The sequence below is a fragment of the Carica papaya genome, chromosome 5, assembly GCF_054855325.1.
Source record: "Carica papaya isolate Zhongbai chromosome 5, ASM5485532v1, whole genome shotgun sequence".
NCBI classification, from domain to species: domain Eukaryota; kingdom Viridiplantae; phylum Streptophyta; class Magnoliopsida; order Brassicales; family Caricaceae; genus Carica; species Carica papaya.
In genome coordinates, this window is record NC_142313.1 from 4,301,168 (window position 1) to 4,320,140 (window position 18,973).

At 36.4% G+C, this 18,973-nt stretch overlaps 2 protein-coding genes across 2 annotated transcripts; one reads left to right on the forward strand and one right to left on the reverse strand.

Annotated features, from left to right (window-relative positions):
- Window positions 1-3,780: 3,780 nt before the first annotated feature.
- On the reverse strand, window positions 3,781-4,997 carry LOC110819586 (uncharacterized). Its single transcript, XM_022048827.2, has one exon. The coding sequence runs from the start codon at window positions 4,782-4,784 to the stop codon at window positions 3,936-3,938; it is 849 nt and encodes a 282-aa protein (XP_021904519.1). The 5' UTR covers window positions 4,785-4,997; the 3' UTR covers window positions 3,781-3,935.
- Window positions 4,998-14,581: 9,584 nt separating this feature from the next.
- On the forward strand, window positions 14,582-16,240 carry LOC110819483 (uncharacterized). Its single transcript, XM_022048698.2, has 3 exons — window positions 14,582-14,941; window positions 15,093-15,230; window positions 15,510-16,240. Exons 1-3 carry the CDS (start codon window positions 14,847-14,849, stop codon window positions 16,081-16,083), a joined length of 807 nt encoding a protein of 268 aa, XP_021904390.1. The 5' UTR covers window positions 14,582-14,846; the 3' UTR covers window positions 16,084-16,240.
- The last annotated feature ends 2,733 nt before the right edge of the window (window positions 16,241-18,973 follow it).

Sequence of the window (18,973 nt, forward strand, 5' to 3'; positions counted from 1 at the left end):
AGATTTTGGGGGTGGTTTGGTTTTGAAAGAAAATTCAGAAACTATAGGTCAAAATGCAATTTAGAAAAAATATGCCACGTAGGACCGTACAGTCAACAGCTACGACGAACCGGAGCACGCCGCGTGGCAAGTTACGCTGACGCGGTGCCACGCGGGAGGCCACGCTGGCGATCCGCGTGCCTGCGATCGGACAGTCCAGATTTGTTCATGCGCGCGTGGACGATCCGAATCCGTTCCCTCCTCAAGCGCGATCAAACGCGATGAACGGTCTAAATTTGTTTCCTCTTTAAACACGATCGTACGGTCCAGATCAAATCACGATAAATGGTTCAAATTTATTTTTTATTTGAACACAATCGGACGGTCCAGATCAAACGCGATCGGACGGTCCAGATTAAAAGGAGACGGATATAAATACCTCACTTCACACCAAACTCTAACCCTAGCCGCCAGCTCCCCTCCTCCCCCCACTTTCCCCTACCAAAAAAGAAGAACCAATCACTGGGAAGGGAGCGGATTGCCTTCCCCCACTGCGTCGGAGCCACGTCCGACTGCCAAAAAAGGTAAAAATTCTCTCAGTCACTCGAAATTTGATTTTGAATATCTCCATGGTCAAATCGGAGTAAAAGGACTGGCAGATGAGCCAGAAACCATGAGTAAAGTCCGGTGGCGCCACCGCGAGAAGAATAAAAAATCGCCTTTGATAAGGTTCTTTTCGATTCCCGTTTCGTGCGATTTTTTCACCATTGTATTCATTACTTTGTTTCCCATAGGTTGACCTAAGAAAAATACCCAACTGCGAAGGTGAGTCAGCGGAGCCGCCATATTAGAAGATTTTACCGCCGATAAACTTCTATTTTTCGATTTTTTTCGGCCAACCGATACCCCTTAATGTGTTTTTTCGCAGGGATGAGTACAAAAATAAGTCAAAATTGGCAAAAAATGATTAGTCCGAGGCAAATTGCCGCCACGGACGATGGTGCCGTTGTCGGAGCATAGCTGTGTCACCGTGCCAGAATCCTAAAATTGGCCAAAAATGGTTTCTAACACCGAATTTGAATTTTTTGGGATATTTATAGGTACTTGGAGCGTGTTTTAATCTCCGAATAAAAATTTAGGAAACTTAAGGACCGCCAGTAGGCACAACTGAAAGTTTAGCATTTCGAATATAGATTCGAGTAGGAATCTTTTACCTTATTCTCTATTATGCAATTAAAGTTTAATTATAAATAATACGGTATTTTGCATAATTTAAAAAATATTCATAATTAATTACAAGTTACTAATGGAGTCGGAATCGATTATTTATTACTGTTTGTCATGTTTTAACTGATTGGTTGATTTTACAGTTTTGAATGTATGATAATACACTGAAATTGATATCCTTTCCGGTCCTCTCGTACTAGGAATAGGTCCTCTCAATGCTCTAACGCCCACACCGAATATGGTCCGAACTATCTCACAACGTTCTAAACCCAGCTTACGTACAGCTTTAATGGGCAAACAGCCCAACCCTTGGAATATACTACAGCCCCACGTGGCGAAGAGCCGACATCGAGGTGCCAAACCTTCCCGTCGATGTGAGCTCTTGGGGAAGATCAGCTTGTTATCCCTAGAGTAACTTTTATCCGTTGAGCGATGGCCCTTCCACTAGGCACCATCGGATCACTAAGGCTGACTTTTGTCCCTGCTCGACGGGTGGGTCTTGCAGTCAAGCTCCCTTCTGCCTTTACACTCGAGGGCCAATCTTCGTCCGGCCCGAGGAAACCTTTGCACACCTCTGTTACCTTTTGGGAGGCCTACGCCTCATAAAAACTGTCTACTTGAGACTGTCCCTTGGCTCGTAGGTCCTGACACAAGGTTAGGCCAATTCAGATTATTCTAATATTTTCTTGATGCATGTATTGTTTGTTTTGCGTGATTACAGTTAAATTATGAATCTGAAAATTAAATGCAAACAGAAAATTATTTGATTAAGTGAATGGACGAATAATAACCTTACTGGATATCGTGAGAGATAGTGGACGGATCGGGTGCATAAAGAACTATACCGTGAATGTTACCTCATATCGAACGGGGTATCAATAATTGGTATTTTGGCGCTCATATCGGACAACGTATGAGGACAACCCGTTTCATCCTCATACCGGATGAGGTATTGAAGGATGGTATTTTGGCGCTCATATTGAATGGGATATAGGGACGATCGATTTGTCAAAAATGTTAAATAAAGGTTCACGCATAGTTGAGACATCCCTATGAACTCCCATGGATACCAGTAGCTAAATAAAAGAGAAAGTTATTATTTCGAATGTTTGAATATGAGATTATGATAATCATTTTGTTATTGTCTCTATATGGCAGTTTTGAAAATTTCGCTATGTAAGTGTACAATAAATGATTTTATTTATGATAAATAAATTTACTTAAATTAAGAGCTCTATTAGTTGTTTTCATGATTTTTACCAACCTTCATTTCTGTATCGGTGAGTAGTGTATCATTCTTATTGGGGTAGTGTAACTCACTCTTTCATTAACAATTTCATATCAAGATAACTAAGATTCAGATCTTGATCCACAAGAAGATTGCGAATAGGATGTTCAATTATTTACTTTTTCATTTATTTCTTCGATTTTTTATTTTTTATTTAGAAAAATCATTCTCATAATCCTATTGGGTATTCTGAATTATTGTGTAAGGAATATAAACACTAAAGTTATTATTTTACTTATGCATTCAAATTTATAATTTATTTCCTTTTAAGTTTCAGATTGTTACAGTTAGAGTATTTCTAGATTATTTCTAATTGATTTTTAAAAAAATTCAAAATAATGATTTTAATTAATTAATTAATTAAATCGATAAATTAATAGTATTACTAGAAATATTTTTTATTAATTTAATTAATTAATCAAAATTATTTTTTAAAATATTTTTTTATTAGTTTAATTAATTATCTAAAATTATTTTTTAAAATATCCATGAACTAACATATTTTGTTTTTTTTTTTTGGTTAAAAAATAAAAGAAAATCTTATGTTTAAAGCAGATAAAAAACTTCAAGGATTACATGTAACAAATAAATTAAATATTAAAATTTAACGAGTATTAAATTTTGAAGACTAAATTAACAACTTATTAGATAAAAATCATAAAAATAAAAATAAAATATATTAATTATATATATATATATAGAATGTACTAACTCATATAAGCTTTTCCAGCTTCTGATATTATTTTTTCTCGCTGTATTTTGTAGATTAATCAATAACTCTTCCTTATATATACCCTCAATATATGTATATATAATTAAGTCAAATTAAAATAATTGTGTTCCAAAGTATGTATATGCATGATCAAATCCCCATTCATAAGTCGGCTAACATAAAGTCTTCCTTTGTATCTTAAAATATAATTTATCATAAGCTAATTAAAAAATTTCTTACAACAAACATTTTATTTAGTATATATCTAGACTAGTTATTAAATTAATACAAACTTAGATGTCTACCTACACACACACACACACATATATACCCTGAATTATAATTTTCTTTCTTTTTTAGTTATTTATTGCCCCACCTTCCTATTAATTAATTATTATAGAATTAATTAATGACTTAGTCCCCTAATCCATAATAATTAAACAATTAACAACTATAAAATATTTCAAGAACATAAATGAATTATTCATCTTGTAACTGATTAATTTAAATTTTTTTCAAAAAACAATGTTTAAGATGAATTAATCAGAATTTGTCAACCCATGTCACCTTGTAATTAGTCTTATATGACACATGAATTATAAACAACTTAATTAAAAATTAATTACATCAATTGAAAAAAAAATATATATATATATATAATCTTTTCTATTTTACATCGAAAATAAATGTAAAAACTCATTTGAAAACCAGCAAAAGGTAAATTGAAATTTAGACCTTGTCGTCAAAATCTCCAATTGGGTGATTATTAGAATGATTATTAACCCTTCTTACCCTCTCACAGAGTAAAATCATCCCGAACCACATCATGCCTTTCACCAATCGAACCATCCCAATCGTCACAGCCAGGTAATACAACCACCACCCAACAAAGTCACCTACTCCGATTCCCATTCCCAGATCCTTCTTAACTTCCGCCACGATAACCAGCGCCTCCACCTCGTCCCGCAACTTCCAACACCACAGCCCCCCCAAGCTCATCGCTACCGCCACCCTCTCCGCCCACCGCTCCGCCCCACGCGCCCCAAATATCGTGTCGTCCACCACCGGCTTCACCACCGTCCGATACCATAGAACCGCTATCTCATGCAGACCCAGAAAAAATATAATCCGGCTCAGTAAACCTCTTTTAATACCAATGTCGGAGCCTTCAACTCCTGCTTCTATGCTACCTTCGATGCCTAAACCTACGCACACTTGTAATGTACAGAGCAAAATCCATCCTGCGTATAGATGAGGTCGGTCAACTCGGCCAGGTGATGACTCGTTGATGAAAGTGATCTTGCCGGTCAAGCCGTGGACAAGAGTGGCGAGGGTGATGAGTGAGACCAGAGCGTAAAGAAGAGCTGAGTAGTTGGTGTAGAGGAAAAAATAGAAGAGAAAGGTATGAGGGGAGGAGGGTTTTGCTGAGGTGATGGTTAGGAGAAAGTGAGCGGAGGATAGTCTTGCGAGAAGGAGAAAGGAGAGAGGAAGCAAGAGACTGAGGAGGACGATGGTGATGATTTGAAAGGGAAAAATTATCAGTGTCTCGGATCGTTCTTTCCAGTTTAGCCAACCCATTTTCCTTTTTTTTGTTAGGGGATAAACTGATCTGATCAAGCAAAAAATTTGCTTATAATTACTGATAAATAAAACTCTTTTCTGTGTTAGACGACAAAAGAAGATAAGTAGAAGGTGTATATATGTGAAATGGAGTTGCAAGGAAGGAAAGCAGAGTGGTTGCCACGTCCATAGTTTAAGTTGGTTGACATAAGGACATGGTCTTCATTACAAAGGAACATATATACAGACATATTTACTTATATATATATATATATATATATATATATATATCCATAAGTATGTTTATTTTTATATTATATACATAAAGAAGAAGTCCCTTTTCTTTTTCTGCTCGAGCGGAATCCAACATGCTTTAATTAATATAATAAGATGTAGTTAATCATGTTATATATGTATGTATTTATATATAAATATACGATGTACTTCTTGAAAAATGCAGCTGCTGCATGCGGCCTGATCTGGGTCATTTGTCTAAAGGGTGTAATTGGCTTTTGCGTTGCATGTTTATTAGTTTAATAACAAAACGTTGCTTGTTTTGGAGAGAAAGGTAAGCATAATATATATATATATATATATATATATATATATATAAAGGGGTAGACCTTTTTATATATCAAAGAAAAAGGAAATTTCAAACAGATAATGGTCCCATTCCTTGTAATTTCATTCGTATAATATGTATTAATTACATTTGGAATTTTCTTACATGCTTAACATTAATAGGACAATTGAGATACATAATAAAAAAAACATGCAAATAAATAGTGAAGGTGAAATGAAGAAATGCAAACGAGCTCTTGTGAGATTGCAGGAGGAAGAAGCTGTGATGAAAAAGTTTGGTAGATTGGGTACTAAGTTAATGATGATACTGTAATAACTGGGATTTTGGGTTGTAAAAAAAAATGATAATAATAATAATAATATATATATATGTACGGAAGAGGGAGAGGGGTGAGAAGGAACGGTGTAGATTGTGAGATGGAATGGACGGCTAAGATGATTAGTAGGTGGGGTATAAATAGGATGAAGAAAAAAAAAAAGAAAAAGGGGAAAACAAGAAGGGAAAATAGGAGACTGGTGATAGAAAATTCGAGAGAGAGAGAAGCAGGAGAAGGAAGGGACGAGAAGAGAGGAAAAGAGGAGTTGGTCGAGGACGGGAGAGAGAACTAGAGGAGGAGGAGATGATTAAGGCGATTGAGTGAGCTACAGTGGTGCGGAAGACGATGGAGATCGGAGGTATTGTGAATTTGAATTTCAAATATGGAAATGGTAAATTGTAGTTAAACTTGTTATCTAGATATGTATACCGGTGGATTGAATTCTAGCCGAGAGGGAGAAGATCAACGAAGATGAGCTATAGAAGGGGCAGGACTTGTAGAGAGAATTAGTAGAGGAGTGAATAGGGAGGGGAAGAACGGATAGGCGAAAGTGTGGTGAAACAGTACAAGAGGTACGAATGGGAGTGCGAAAGAGAAAATTGGATAGCTCTAAACTTCGGTGTATATGTATGTATATATAAATATATGTATCCGAGTGTCAACAGAGGGAGAAGAAGTGTTAAATTTAATGATTTTTTCTGTTGAGTTTAAATTCAAAAAAAGAAAATCTACCGTGAAGTTGTTTCACAGAAGGATACGTAAAATTCCATGCGATGTGTATGCATGATTTTCGGTCGATCTGATTTGATCGGTTGGTTGATGTAATCTGGTTTTGATCAGTTGGTTGATGTAATCTGGTTAAATTTGTATTTATATATATATATATGCTGAAATAAAAAGAAGATATTACTTCTTCTCTCCAAAAAAGGGCACGCCTCTTCAAAACAGCAAAATAGAGGCAGTTGCATAAGCTTGCTCTGTTTTGCTGCCCTTTCTCTCCTCAACTTTCTCTCTCTAAGTTTTCTCATTCACAGAGCCTCCTTTGAAGCTTATTCGCTTTCGATCAACAAGTGGTATCAGAGCTGTTATCTTAAGGGACCGGTAAACCAATATACCCTCAAAAAACCCAATGACATCCACTGGAACAACACCCCCTCCACACTTTAATGAAGAAAACTACCATATATGGGCAATCAAAATGAGAGCCCATCTGAAAGCCTTAAGTCTGTGGGATGTTATTCTGGATGACAGTGATCCTCCTCCACCAGGGGACACTACCACTATAAACTAAATCAGAAGGCACGAGGAAGATAAAGCCAAGAAACCAAAGACAATTGCTTGCCTTTTCTCGGCCATTTCGGATAGAGTATTTTCAAGGATTATGAACTTCGAATCACCAAAGGCTGCTTGGGAGAAACTTAAGGAAGAGTTCGATGGGGGAGTCAGAAGTAGGAAGGTAAAAATCTTGAGATTGAAGAGTGAGTTTGCATTACTCAGAATGTAGGAAAATAAATCAGTGAAGGACTATGCATCCAAACTCTCGGACGTGGTAAACAAAATGAGACTAATTGGGGAGGATTTTTCGGAATCAAGGGTAGTAGAGCAAATTCTTATCAGCTTGCCCCCCAAATTCGAGTCTAAAATCTCAGCCTTGGAGGAGTTTGCAGACATTGAGACTATCTCCTCGGCTGAGCTGATAAACAAGCTTCAATCCAGTGAGCAACAGGTAAATATGCATGTTCGACAACATACAGAGGAAGCCTTAATTTCAACTCAGAACAAAGGCAGCTCTTCAACACAGATTCAAGGAAAAAGGAGTGAATGGAATCAAACTGGAAACCAAAATCCCAGTAAACAAAAGAAATATTCTGAGTGCAGTATCTGTTCCTTGACAAATCACTCAGAAAATGAGTGCTAGTACAAGGGAAAGAAAACAGTTCGGTGCAATTTTTGCAAAAGGCTTGGTCACAAGGAAAATTTTGTAGACAGAAACAGAAGCAGGAAGGATCACGACCAAAGTAGGAACAACTGCAAGCCAATATCACCAATGTGTCATGTGAGCCAAGTGACACAATTCTTGTTGCGCTAAGTAAGCTGCCAATGGAGGATGATACTCTCTGGGTGGTGGACAGTGGATGCACCTCCCACATGTGCAAGGATGAGGGCTTATTCGCATCACTTGACAGAACAATCACAGGCCAGGTCCGACTTGGAAATGGTATGCTGGAAACCATCAAGGGCAAAGGCAACATAGCCACTGAAACCAAGGAAGGTAGGAAACTTATCACTAATGTAAATTTTGTTCCTACCCTCTCACAGAATCTTCTCAGTGTGAATCAGATGACTGATCGAGGCTACTCGGTGGGATTTAAGGATAACTGCTGCAGGATATATGATCATGAGGATCGCTTGATTGCTTTCATCCAAAAGAAGAATCAAGTTTACTCATTGAAACTCAGAGAAGTAGTTGAGAGGGCCAGTGTTGCCTCTTTAACTGAAGGTGAGATTTGGCACAGGCGCCTTGGGCATTTTCATGCGACTGGGCTACAACAACTGCAGAAGGGAGGTCTAACCAAGGACTTCCCAAATATTGCAGTCACTAAGATAGTATGTGGTGCATGTCAGATGGGAAAATTGGCAAGGAATTCATTTCTTTCGCAAGCAGATTGGAGAGCAAAAGAGAAGCTAGCACTTATCCATTCTGACATTTGTGGTCCAATGACAGAAAACTCCATGAGTGGTTGCAGGTATTTTAGCTTGTTCATAGATGATTTTTCCAGGATGATTTGGGTTTGTTTCCTGCAGAATAAAACTCAAATTTTAGGTGAATTCAAGAAGTTCAAGGCTATTATAGAGAAGGAAAGTGGCAGTGTACTGAGGTGCCTAAGGACATATAATGGGCTTGAATTCAATTCCAACCAATTCAATGATTTCTGTTCTGAGAATATGATCAAAAGGCAGCTCACGACACCATATTCTCATCAACAAAATGGTGTCTCAGAAAGGAAGAACAAAACCATTGTGGAAATGGCAAGAAGTATGCTTATTGACACGCACCTGCCTAAAGCCTTGTGGGCTGAGGCAGTGAACACTATTGTGTTCCTGCTCAACATGCTGCCTACAAAGGCTATAAAGCATATGACACCGGCGGAGGCCTGGAGTGGCATCAAACCATCAACTAAGTATCTAAAGGTGTTTGGATCCGTGTGCTACTGCCATGTCTCGGATGACAGGAGATCCAAGCTAGAAATGAAGGCTGAATTGGGAGTATTTTTGGGATACAGTACTGAAGCAAAAGCATATAGAATTCTAAACCTGAAAACCAACAAGCTTATGATTCAAAGAAATGTAACGGTGGATGAAAACAGCTATTGGAATTGGGAGAAGCAAAAAGTCGAACGAGACTGTGTCACAGTTGAAGAAGGAAAGAAATCAATGACAGTATCAAACCCAACTCAGAGTGATGAACAAGATGAAGAAGATGAAGAAGGTGAAGCAGAAGAGAGAATAAAAATGAAAAGTCTAACTGACATCTATGAGAGGTACAACTTTGCCTCAAAAGAACCTTCCTCTGTTGAGGAAGCACTTCAGCAGCAAGAGTGGAGACTTGCCATGGAAGAGGAAATCAAGATGATCGACAAAAATAATACTTGGTCTCTGGTAAAATCAAGTACAAACAAAAAACCTATTGGAGTAAAGTGGGTGTTCAAAGTGAAACTCAATCCAAACGAGACAACAAACAAGCACAAGGCACGGCTTGTGGCAAAAGGGTACTCCCAGCTTCTAGGAATCGACTACACAGAGACCTTTGCTCTTGTGGCCAGATATGAAACAATTAGACTCATTCTGGCCATGGCAGCTCAGTTTAGTTGGAGTGTGATACATTTGGATGTGAAATCGTCCTTCTTGAATGGCAAGCTGAATGAAGAAATTTATGTTGAGCAGCCACCAGGGTTCATTCAACCTGGAAAGGAGAGACACGTCTATCTTCTTCACAAGGCCCTATACGGCCTCAAACAGGCTCCACGAGCCTGGTATGATAAGTTAAATACATACTTACTCCACTGTGGGTTTGAGAGGAGCATGACAGAAAATACACTGTATGTGAATAGAGATGAAGATAGTCTTATCACTGCAGTATATGTTGATGATATACTGGTGACAGGCAGCAACAAAAGGAAAATGATAGAGTTCAAGCTGAAATTGGAAAAGGAATTTGAGATGTCTGATCTTGGGGAGGCTACCTACTTCCTGAGAATAGAGATTCATCAAAGCAACCTGGGTATTTTTCTTTCACAAGGCAAGTATGCCAAAGAAATTCTAAATAAATTCAACATGAATCACTGTAAATCAGTATCTACACCACTGGTGTCCAACTTGAAATTGTCAAAGGACGAGAAAGGTAGCAAAGTTGAAGAGGAGAATTACAGAAGTCTGATTGGGAGCCTTCTGTATCTCACAGCTACCAAACCAGACATTTTGTTTGCAGTAAGTTTACTTTCAAAGTACATGGCTTCACCGAGGGAATCACACTTACAAGCTGCCAAATATGTGCTGAGGTACTTGAAAGGAACCTGGAATTTTGGTGTTCAATTCAAAGCAAGAGCTGAGGGTGGATTAGTCGGCTACAGTGACAGTGATTGGGCAGGAAGCGTAGAAGATGCACGTAGCACAATTGGGTACTTGTTCAATCTAGGCTCCAGTGTTTTTTCATGGGCATCTAAGAAACAGGATATTGTGGCTCAATCCACAGCTGAGGCTAAGTATGTAGCCGCAGCTACAACAACTAACCAAGTAATTTGGTTGAGGAAGGTGTTCAATGATGTAAAGCTAGACAAACAAACACCTACAGTGTTGTATGTAGACAACAAGTCTGCAATTGCCATTGCGAAAAATCCTGTAATGCACGGGAGAACTAAACACATCAACGTTAAGTATCATGCTATACGTGAGGCTGAGAGGAATCAAGAAATAAAGCTGATACATTGCTCCACTGATGATCAGCTTGCAGACATTCTAACCAAGGCCCTGTCTAAAGCTAAATTTGAGGAATTGTAGGAAAAGGTGGGGATTAGTGAAAAAAGTCATTAAGGGGGAGTGTTAAATTCAAAAAAAGGAAATCCACCGTGAAGTTGTTTCACGGAAGGATACGTAAAATTCCATGCGATGTGTATGCATGATTTTCTGTCGATCTGATTTGATCGGTTGGTTGATGTAATCTGGTTAAATTTGTATTTCTGTATATATATGCTGAAATAAAAAGAAGATATTACTTCTTCTCTCCAAAAAAGGGCACACATCTTCAAAACAGAGGCAGTTGCACAAGCTTGCTCTGTTTTGCTGCCCTTTCTCTTCTCAACTTTCTCTCTCTAAGTTTTCTCATTCACAGAGCCTCCTTTGAAGCTTATTCACTTTCGATCAACAAGAAGTCCGATTAACGTAGAAATTAGGGTAGGAAATGTGAAAACGTGCAGGTGAATACTTGTTGCCAATGAGAGAGAATATTGGGAGGCCTCTAAAGTTAGGCTGTGAGTGGATTAGTGTAGGGGATTGTGAATGTAAGAGCAGTTAAAAAGGACCATTAGGAGAGGTGAGAGAGAGAGGGAGAAGTCCGAAAGTAATACGTGAGGGAGATGAAATAAAGCGATATCAGTGGAAAGGGAGTGGTCTAAGAGTGGTCTTTGCGAGAGATGAGAGAGAGAGATACTAGTGAGAGGGAGTAGTTCGAGAGGGACTCTTAAGGGAAATATGAATGAGAATTACATCGTGACAGGAAGGGTGTGTATGTACAGTCTGAGAGGGATAATTGAGGGAGTTAAGAGATAGGGATATTAATGAGAGGAAGTGTGTGTATGTGTGTGTGTATGTTATAGGATAGAGTTGATGAGTATGTATAAGAATTCGGTTGATTGTACATACGTGTGGATATTAGTATGAGCTAGTTTGTGTGTTTGTCGAATATGAATGCCCATATGAGCTGTTCTCTATGTTTGTTGAATATGTATGCATTTATGATGTTTGACTGTGATTGTGGAAATTGTATAACTCCACTAATGGTCTGTTAGGGTGGATAAATATGCTGATGTTGGCTATTGGTGGTTGTTTAGTACTGGAGATGAGTGGGGTCGTCGATGTTGGTGACGGTTAAGGGATTGCCAGTAGGGTAATGGTGTGAGTGCATGGCCAATTTAAGATTGAGGATTGACGAAAATTGCGAACGAGTTGAGTTACTAATATTGGTGATGGAAGGAAACGGTAACAGTGTGAGTGGGTGGCCAGTTGGGGGTCGAGTGGTGAGAAAAAGGGGTTGCTGATATTGATGATGGCTGAGGGAGTTTTATTTGGGAATAATAGTGTGGGTGAGTGGCCAAATCAGGGTCGAGGGAATAGCTACGTTGGAAATGTTGGGGTGGTTTAATGTGGTGACTCCACATGGAAGAGTTGATAATTTTTCATCAAGGAGATATAGTAATTACGGTAGGGGTAGATGAGTAAGAGGAGGAGAGTGTGGGTAGAAAAGGTGGTGTGACTAATGGAAGGGGGAAACTAGGAGATTACACATTTAATTGGATTTTCATGCTATGTTTATGATTTGAATTTACTTTGCTGAATTTGTGTATACTCATTTCTTATTACTTACAGATGAAGTAGTACTGGAAACTGGATCAGAGCTGCGTGCTTCCGAACTTAACAGGTAAAGGAGACAGGGCAGAGAATATGATTAGTGAAACGGAGTAATTACATAGATAGTAGTAAGTAACTCATATTGAAACGAGAAATTGTGAATTAGTAAGCTACTGTAAATATGGATATACAATGGAGAAACTTTAGAAATTTGAATAATTTGATTTGAACATTTTTTATGTGTATGACCGAATTTATTTATGAGATGATACATGTTATGATACGTATGATAACAGGATTGTGGTAACGCCGCTGGAGCAAAAATAAAAAATAAAAATCGAGATGTCACAAATACATACACTTGAGCCAGCATAATCTAATCCTACAAATGTAATGGGCATGTTTTCATCGCATGTCAACATAAAAGGTAATGAAAAAATAGAGGGTTAAGGATTTAGTATTTAAAAGTTAGGGTTTAGAATTTAAGAAAAAATAAGTAACAGAGTTTTGACAGGGGAATGAACGAATCGAAAGCAATAATTCACTTTTTAATTATTTATTCACCCAATTTTTCTTGCTAATAAGTGTTGCAATAGTTTTTTTAAAAAAATTAGTTTAAATATTGAGCTAATTCAACAAAGGCATGTTGTATTGCTCGGTATAAAAAATTAATTAATTTAAATAATATAACAATTTTAAAATAAAATTGATGGTTTGAATTTCAATTTTATTTTAATATTGTCTCAAGTAAGTTATTATTTTTTCTAAATTTAACTCACCAAGTCAATATTTTTAATTTATTAAATAAATAAAAACTCATTATCAACCTGTCGTTTTATGTGTCTAGTAGCTACTAGTTTGAATTAAGTCATCAAACTATTATAATTATCAACAAATTTAAATATTACTTGGTGCTTTAATAATACAAATAAAATAAAATAAAAATCTTATAAAATCTAATTGGAATTAATTTCATTTTCATTTTTAAAATTTTTTTATAATAAAATAAATTAAACTAATTGTATTCGTAGAATCCACCCCACAACTTTTTTTTTTCTTTTCTTCTTTTTGATTTTGAAGAATTTAATTTACTCAGAATAAATTAGTTCTAAAAGAAAGTGTCAAAAATCAGCTTCAAATTTTGTATATTAATAATATTAAAAAATGAACTGAAAAATAAAATAATAACAAGGAAAAAAAAAAAACAACGACGTGCTTGTTTCTCATGGCGTCTGCCAAATTAAATGAATTTCTTTGTTAAGAGGGCCCAGGGAACACGGTGTTTGACCAACGAGTTTGAACGGCTAAGATGCAACGGTTTGGTAAGTCAATTTCTTTCTAATTAGTGACGTCAAAATAAAAATAACTAATATTGTTGTTTTATGGGAGTGATATTTTTCTTTTGATTATTTATGTGCGAAAATATAGTAGCTCGTATATTATTGTACACAATATATTTAATTGTATTAAAATAGGTCCTCATAATTGTATTAAAAATGTGCGGTAGAGTTAAAAGAGTAAATTTTGACGTGTATAATATAGTTTATAAGTACATACCTAATTATTATTATTATTATTATTATTCATTTGTATTTGTTTCTATAAAATAAAATAAAAAAAAAAAACTACCATGTGTTAGGTGGGGGCCGGTGAGGAAGTTGAACACTCCCGGGGCTTTTAACATAAGCTCAGTTTTAGGCCCAAGATTACCATTTAATATATTTATTAAATATAATTACTAATTAAAATAAAATTGAAAATAAAGAAGGCAGTAAGTAAGTAAACAAATTCAAATTGAATTATTTCACGAAAAAAGGTAAAATCACAATAAATAAATAAATAAATAATAATTGAATCCACGTGTCGAGAGGAGAATGAATTTAGAAAAATAAATAAATAAATAAATAAGTAAAATTAGCCGAGCACGTCTTTCCATTTAAAATATCTTCACCACATTTATGGGCAACAGCGTGGAATATGGTTTATTTTATTGCATGGTGGGGTGGATGCGGTGCTGCTGGTCGTAATTGAATCAATTGTGCCTGGCTTATATGATACATTGTAATATATTACAATTACATTAAAATAATAAATATTTATGACATTTATTCTTATTAAAAAATAATAATAGCTATGAATTTTTTAGTTATGTATGTGATTTGTTTTCGAAATATATATATATTAAAAAAATTAATAATAAAAATGACGATAGATAAAAAAAAAATAATAAAATTATTATTAAAAAATACATATATTATATTAATGGAATGAAAAGATAGGAAGAGAAAGCAACTTGATGGGAGGGAGAAGCCGGGAGGGTTTTTGTCATCTACTCTTTTATCTAACTCGCTCCTCCTCCTCCTCCTTCTCCTTCTTCTTCTCCTTCTCCTTTATTTATTTTCTCTCTCCTAATCAATTAAAGCTCTTGTCATCTTCATCCTTTTGCTTTTAATTCTTTACAACAAAAAATCTCCATTACCAACTCTCCATTTCCCTTTTTCTCAACTGGCTTGCCAACTTGATATACACACACTTGAGCTAAAGCCTCGCTGCAGTCATGGATGAAACTACTGATCATCGTGGTCTCTCGGCCAAATTAGATTCAGAGGCTTCCGAGCTTGAATCGCCAGCAACTCCCGCATCTAAGAGGAGGTAGCTAGCTTAATGAACACACACACACACACACCCATACACATATACATATATGTACTACGTGCATACAAGACGTGTGTAAATATATATATATATATATATATATATAGTCTGATCTTTCTTTTTATGAGAAGTGCATTTTCTTTTACAGGAAATTGGTTGAGAAGCATGTTGTTAGAGTTAAGACTGGAGAAAATGTTGGGAAGCTTAAAAATGAAGGGCCACCTTCAGATCTTTGGTCATGGAGGAAATATGGACAGAAACCCATCAAAGGATCTCCTTATCCAAGGTATTTTTTTCCCCTTTATCTCTCATGAATTTCCTCTTTCTAGTCTCTTCTATGTACTTATATATCACGTCCTCTGAAAAGCCTTCACTCGAATTCAAAGTGCTTTTTCCAACTTCAGATTATTTTTATTATCCCAAATAAATCTGTCTTTCTCCTTATAAAAAATTACCCTTTAAACATCAAGACTATGTAATGCTTCGTGTTCATGTATATGTGTGTGTGTATATCGTGTCTCTTAATTTAAGATGAGCGGCTTAATTAGTTATGAATTACTTGCAGAGGCTATTACAGATGCAGCACATCGAAGGGTTGTTCAGCAAAAAAACAAGTGGAAAGATGCAGAACAGATTCTTCATTCCTCATCATAACCTACACTTCCAGCCATAACCATCCAGGTCCTGATATCGACATGACCAATACCGACCCGAAACCCGAAACCCAAACCCAATTACCCACCCGAGAAGATGATCCTCCAACCCCAAAACAAGAACCCACTACCACGAGAGATGATGATCAAGATCAGGAAACCCACGACGACGATCATCATCAATATCACAGCTTTCAGTACTTACAACCAACATTAAACGAGTCGGAAGACGGTATAATAATCAACCAAGACGACGATCCGATAATAAATCCAAACGAAAAACTGGATTTTCTCTTGGTAGAGGAGCCGCTCATCCCTTCTTGCTCTCATCTCCTGAATCTATCAAGCAGCACTGAGAAATCAGAAGAGAACGATTTTTTTGACGAGCTTGAAGAGCTGCCTTGCACTTCTTCTTCATCCGGCTTCAGAAGCTTCATGGGAATTGGCAATGTTTTTGATGAGAGGATTCCTGTTGTGCCTTCTTGATCTAGGCGCTCTGAGATATCTGACGCATGTATCCATGGAAATTAAAGATCGAAGCAAATGTAAATTAATTAATTAAAAATATTTATATACATATATATATATATATATTTATATGAGAGATGCCCTATAGCAGCTACTTATAGGTCTTTTTCTAGTACACCCAGCTCCCATCTAGCATTTTGTGGTTATAATTGATTTCTAAATTTGGGTTCATAAAGAGAGAAAGTAGTTTATTCCCAAGGATCTGCACCGTTTTTGAGATAAAAGTATCTTTGGGAAATTTCTTTTACATATTAAAAATTACATTTTCTATCTAATTTTAAGATGTAATTTTTGAAGTTCTAATTTTATATAGAGACTCACTAATTGTAGTAATTAAACAAAAAAAAAAAAAAACTAATAGGAATTTGAAGAGTACACGTGGGGGTTTTTCATATAAAAATACACTTCAATATTTATTTTTATAATTTAAAATTGTATTGATTATAATTTTAGGGAAGTTTTAATGAGATGTATTTCTTATTAAAAATTTGTGAGAATTTTAGGATTAAAATCTCATGTGGATAAAGACAGACACATGGGGATTATTGGGGCTTATTGTTCTTCTGTTGGTTGGTTGGTTGTCTCTTTGTTTCTTTCTGGATTAGTTGAATGATACCACGAGACTCACGAGTGAGAGGAGTGGTTGAGTGCTCTATTATATTGATATTAATATAACATCTTTATAATATAAATACATAAACACGCATATATATATATATATATATACACATTAAGTGGTTTCCACTTTCCTAATCTTTTTTAAATTCTTGAATTAGGCTTCTTCTTTTTGGGAGTGATTGCTTGGATAGAGGAGGTCTCCATCATATCCATTTTGATCCGTACAATATATATATATATGTATATATATATATATATATTTTTTTTTACAGTAGTGGGATTTTTGCATATAATTAAATACTGTTTTTACCTGGTTAAAATTTGAAGTAAACAAATTAATTAAAACATTAAATAAGATGGTATTGATGTGGGGGGGGGGGGGGGGGGGGGAAAGGTGGATAGATGGTGGTGGTTTGGCAGTTACAGATTCCATGTGGAAGAAGCCAAATTTTAAGTTTTTTAGGGGAAACCAAAAAGCTTGTCTAAATTTTTGTGGTGACGTGGCTGCCGCCCGTGGCACGTGTGGATCCAACCACGTAACAATAAACACGGAGGTTGGGAGATGGATGACACGTGTAATGTGTCCGTTGTAGAAATTAATAAATTCTATTTATCCGGATAGGGTTTAATAAATTAAAAACAGCTCGTTTGGTCAGGCTTTAATTATATTTATTTATTGTTACATTAAAGACATTAATCAATAAGCCATCTTTTTAATATTTTATATTTTATATTTATGTTATAAAATGAATTAAGTTATAAGAATTTAGTTAATTTATATATGTTATAAAATTTATTAAAGTCCAATGGACGTCCCGTAACACCCACCAAAATCATTTTTTTTTAATTAATAAATATAAATTTTTTATTTTATTTTATTTTAATGTAAAAATAGAGTAAAATTGATGGATGATTAAATTAAAAATAATTTTAAGAAAAAAAGATGAAAATTTGGGTTTTGGAATATTTTTAAAAGAAAAATCGAAAACCGAAAGTCAAAATATAATTTTAAAAAAATTTACCACGTCAGACACCCGGTCATCAGCTCTGACCTACCAGGACGCGCCAAGTGACAGAGGCGCTAACGCTGCGGGCCATGCGGGGGGAACACGCGGGCGATCCGCGTGCGCACAATCGAACGACTGAGGTCCGTTCCCGCACGCACGGACGGCCTGGATGCACTCCCTCCCAAACGTAATCGAACGACCATATTAAAAGCGATCGGGCAGTCTAGAGTGAATCGCGATAGACGGCTTAGATTGGATCGCGATGAACGGTCCAAATTCACTCCCTATTTAATTGCGATCAGACGGTCCAAATCAAACGCGATGGATGGTTCAGATCAAAAGCAAATGGGCCTCATCCGCACCAAACTCTAACCCTAGCCGTCAGAACCCTTTCCGACCGCTAAAAAAGGTAAAAACTTTTCCTTTTGCACGAAATTCAATTTTAAGCTCACCTATGGCAAAATCGGAGTGAAAAAACCGGCCAATTGGCTGAAAAACAATGACAAAGCCTGGCGCCGTCGCCGCTGGGAATTTCACAAACCGCCTTCGATGAGGCCCTTTCCGACTCCCGTTTCGCGTAATTTTTCCACCGTTGTGATCACCATTTTTTTTTCTGCAGATTGACCGCGAAACACCCAACCGCAACGTGAGCCCGAGGAGCCACCACACCAGAGAGTCCTGCCGCCGGTGAGTTTCGATTTTTCGTATTTTTTCGGCCAATTGAGTTCTTTTAACGTATTTATTTGCAAGAATCGATGCAAAATCGACCAAAAACAGCCAACCTGAGGCGGACCGCCGTTGTGGGCAACGACGTCGTCGCCGGTGCATAGCGGAGCCGCCGTGCTGGATTTTTAAAATTGGCCGAGTGGGCCGTGAGACTTATTTTGGGTTTATTTGGAACATTTATAGGTACTATAAGCGTGTTTCAATTCCAGAAAAAAAAATTTAAGGAACCTAGTGTCCGCCTGCAGGCACAGTAAATCGTTTAATTTTTCGGCGTCAAATCGATCACCCTATTCCCTATCATAGAATTAAAGTTATAAATAAATAATAATACGGTATTTTGTACAAATTAAATAGATGTGCATAATTAATTACGGATTGCTAATGGAGCCGAATCGAAAATTGTTATCTGTTGATTTATTTTACAGTTTAAAACATGATAGTATCTGATTTATCTATTTTATAGTTTAAATGCATGTATTGCTGTCTTACCTAACTAC

What these genes read in the sequence shown, in the direction of transcription:
- LOC110819586 (XM_022048827.2), bottom strand. Translation starts at nt 4,784, where the DNA reads ATGGGTTGGCTAAACTGGAAAGAACGATCCGAGACACTGATAATTTTT.
- LOC110819483 (XM_022048698.2), top strand. Translation starts at nt 14,847, where the DNA reads ATGGATGAAACTACTGATCATCGTGGTCTCTCGGCCAAATTAGATTCA. An exon ending in ACTCCCGCATCTAAGAGGAG is followed by an intron (nt 14,942 to 15,092) that starts GTAGCTAGCTTA and finishes TTTCTTTTACAG; the next exon opens with GAAATTGGTTGAGAAGCATG. An exon ending in AAAGGATCTCCTTATCCAAG is followed by an intron (nt 15,231 to 15,509) that starts GTATTTTTTTCC and finishes AATTACTTGCAG; the next exon opens with AGGCTATTACAGATGCAGCA.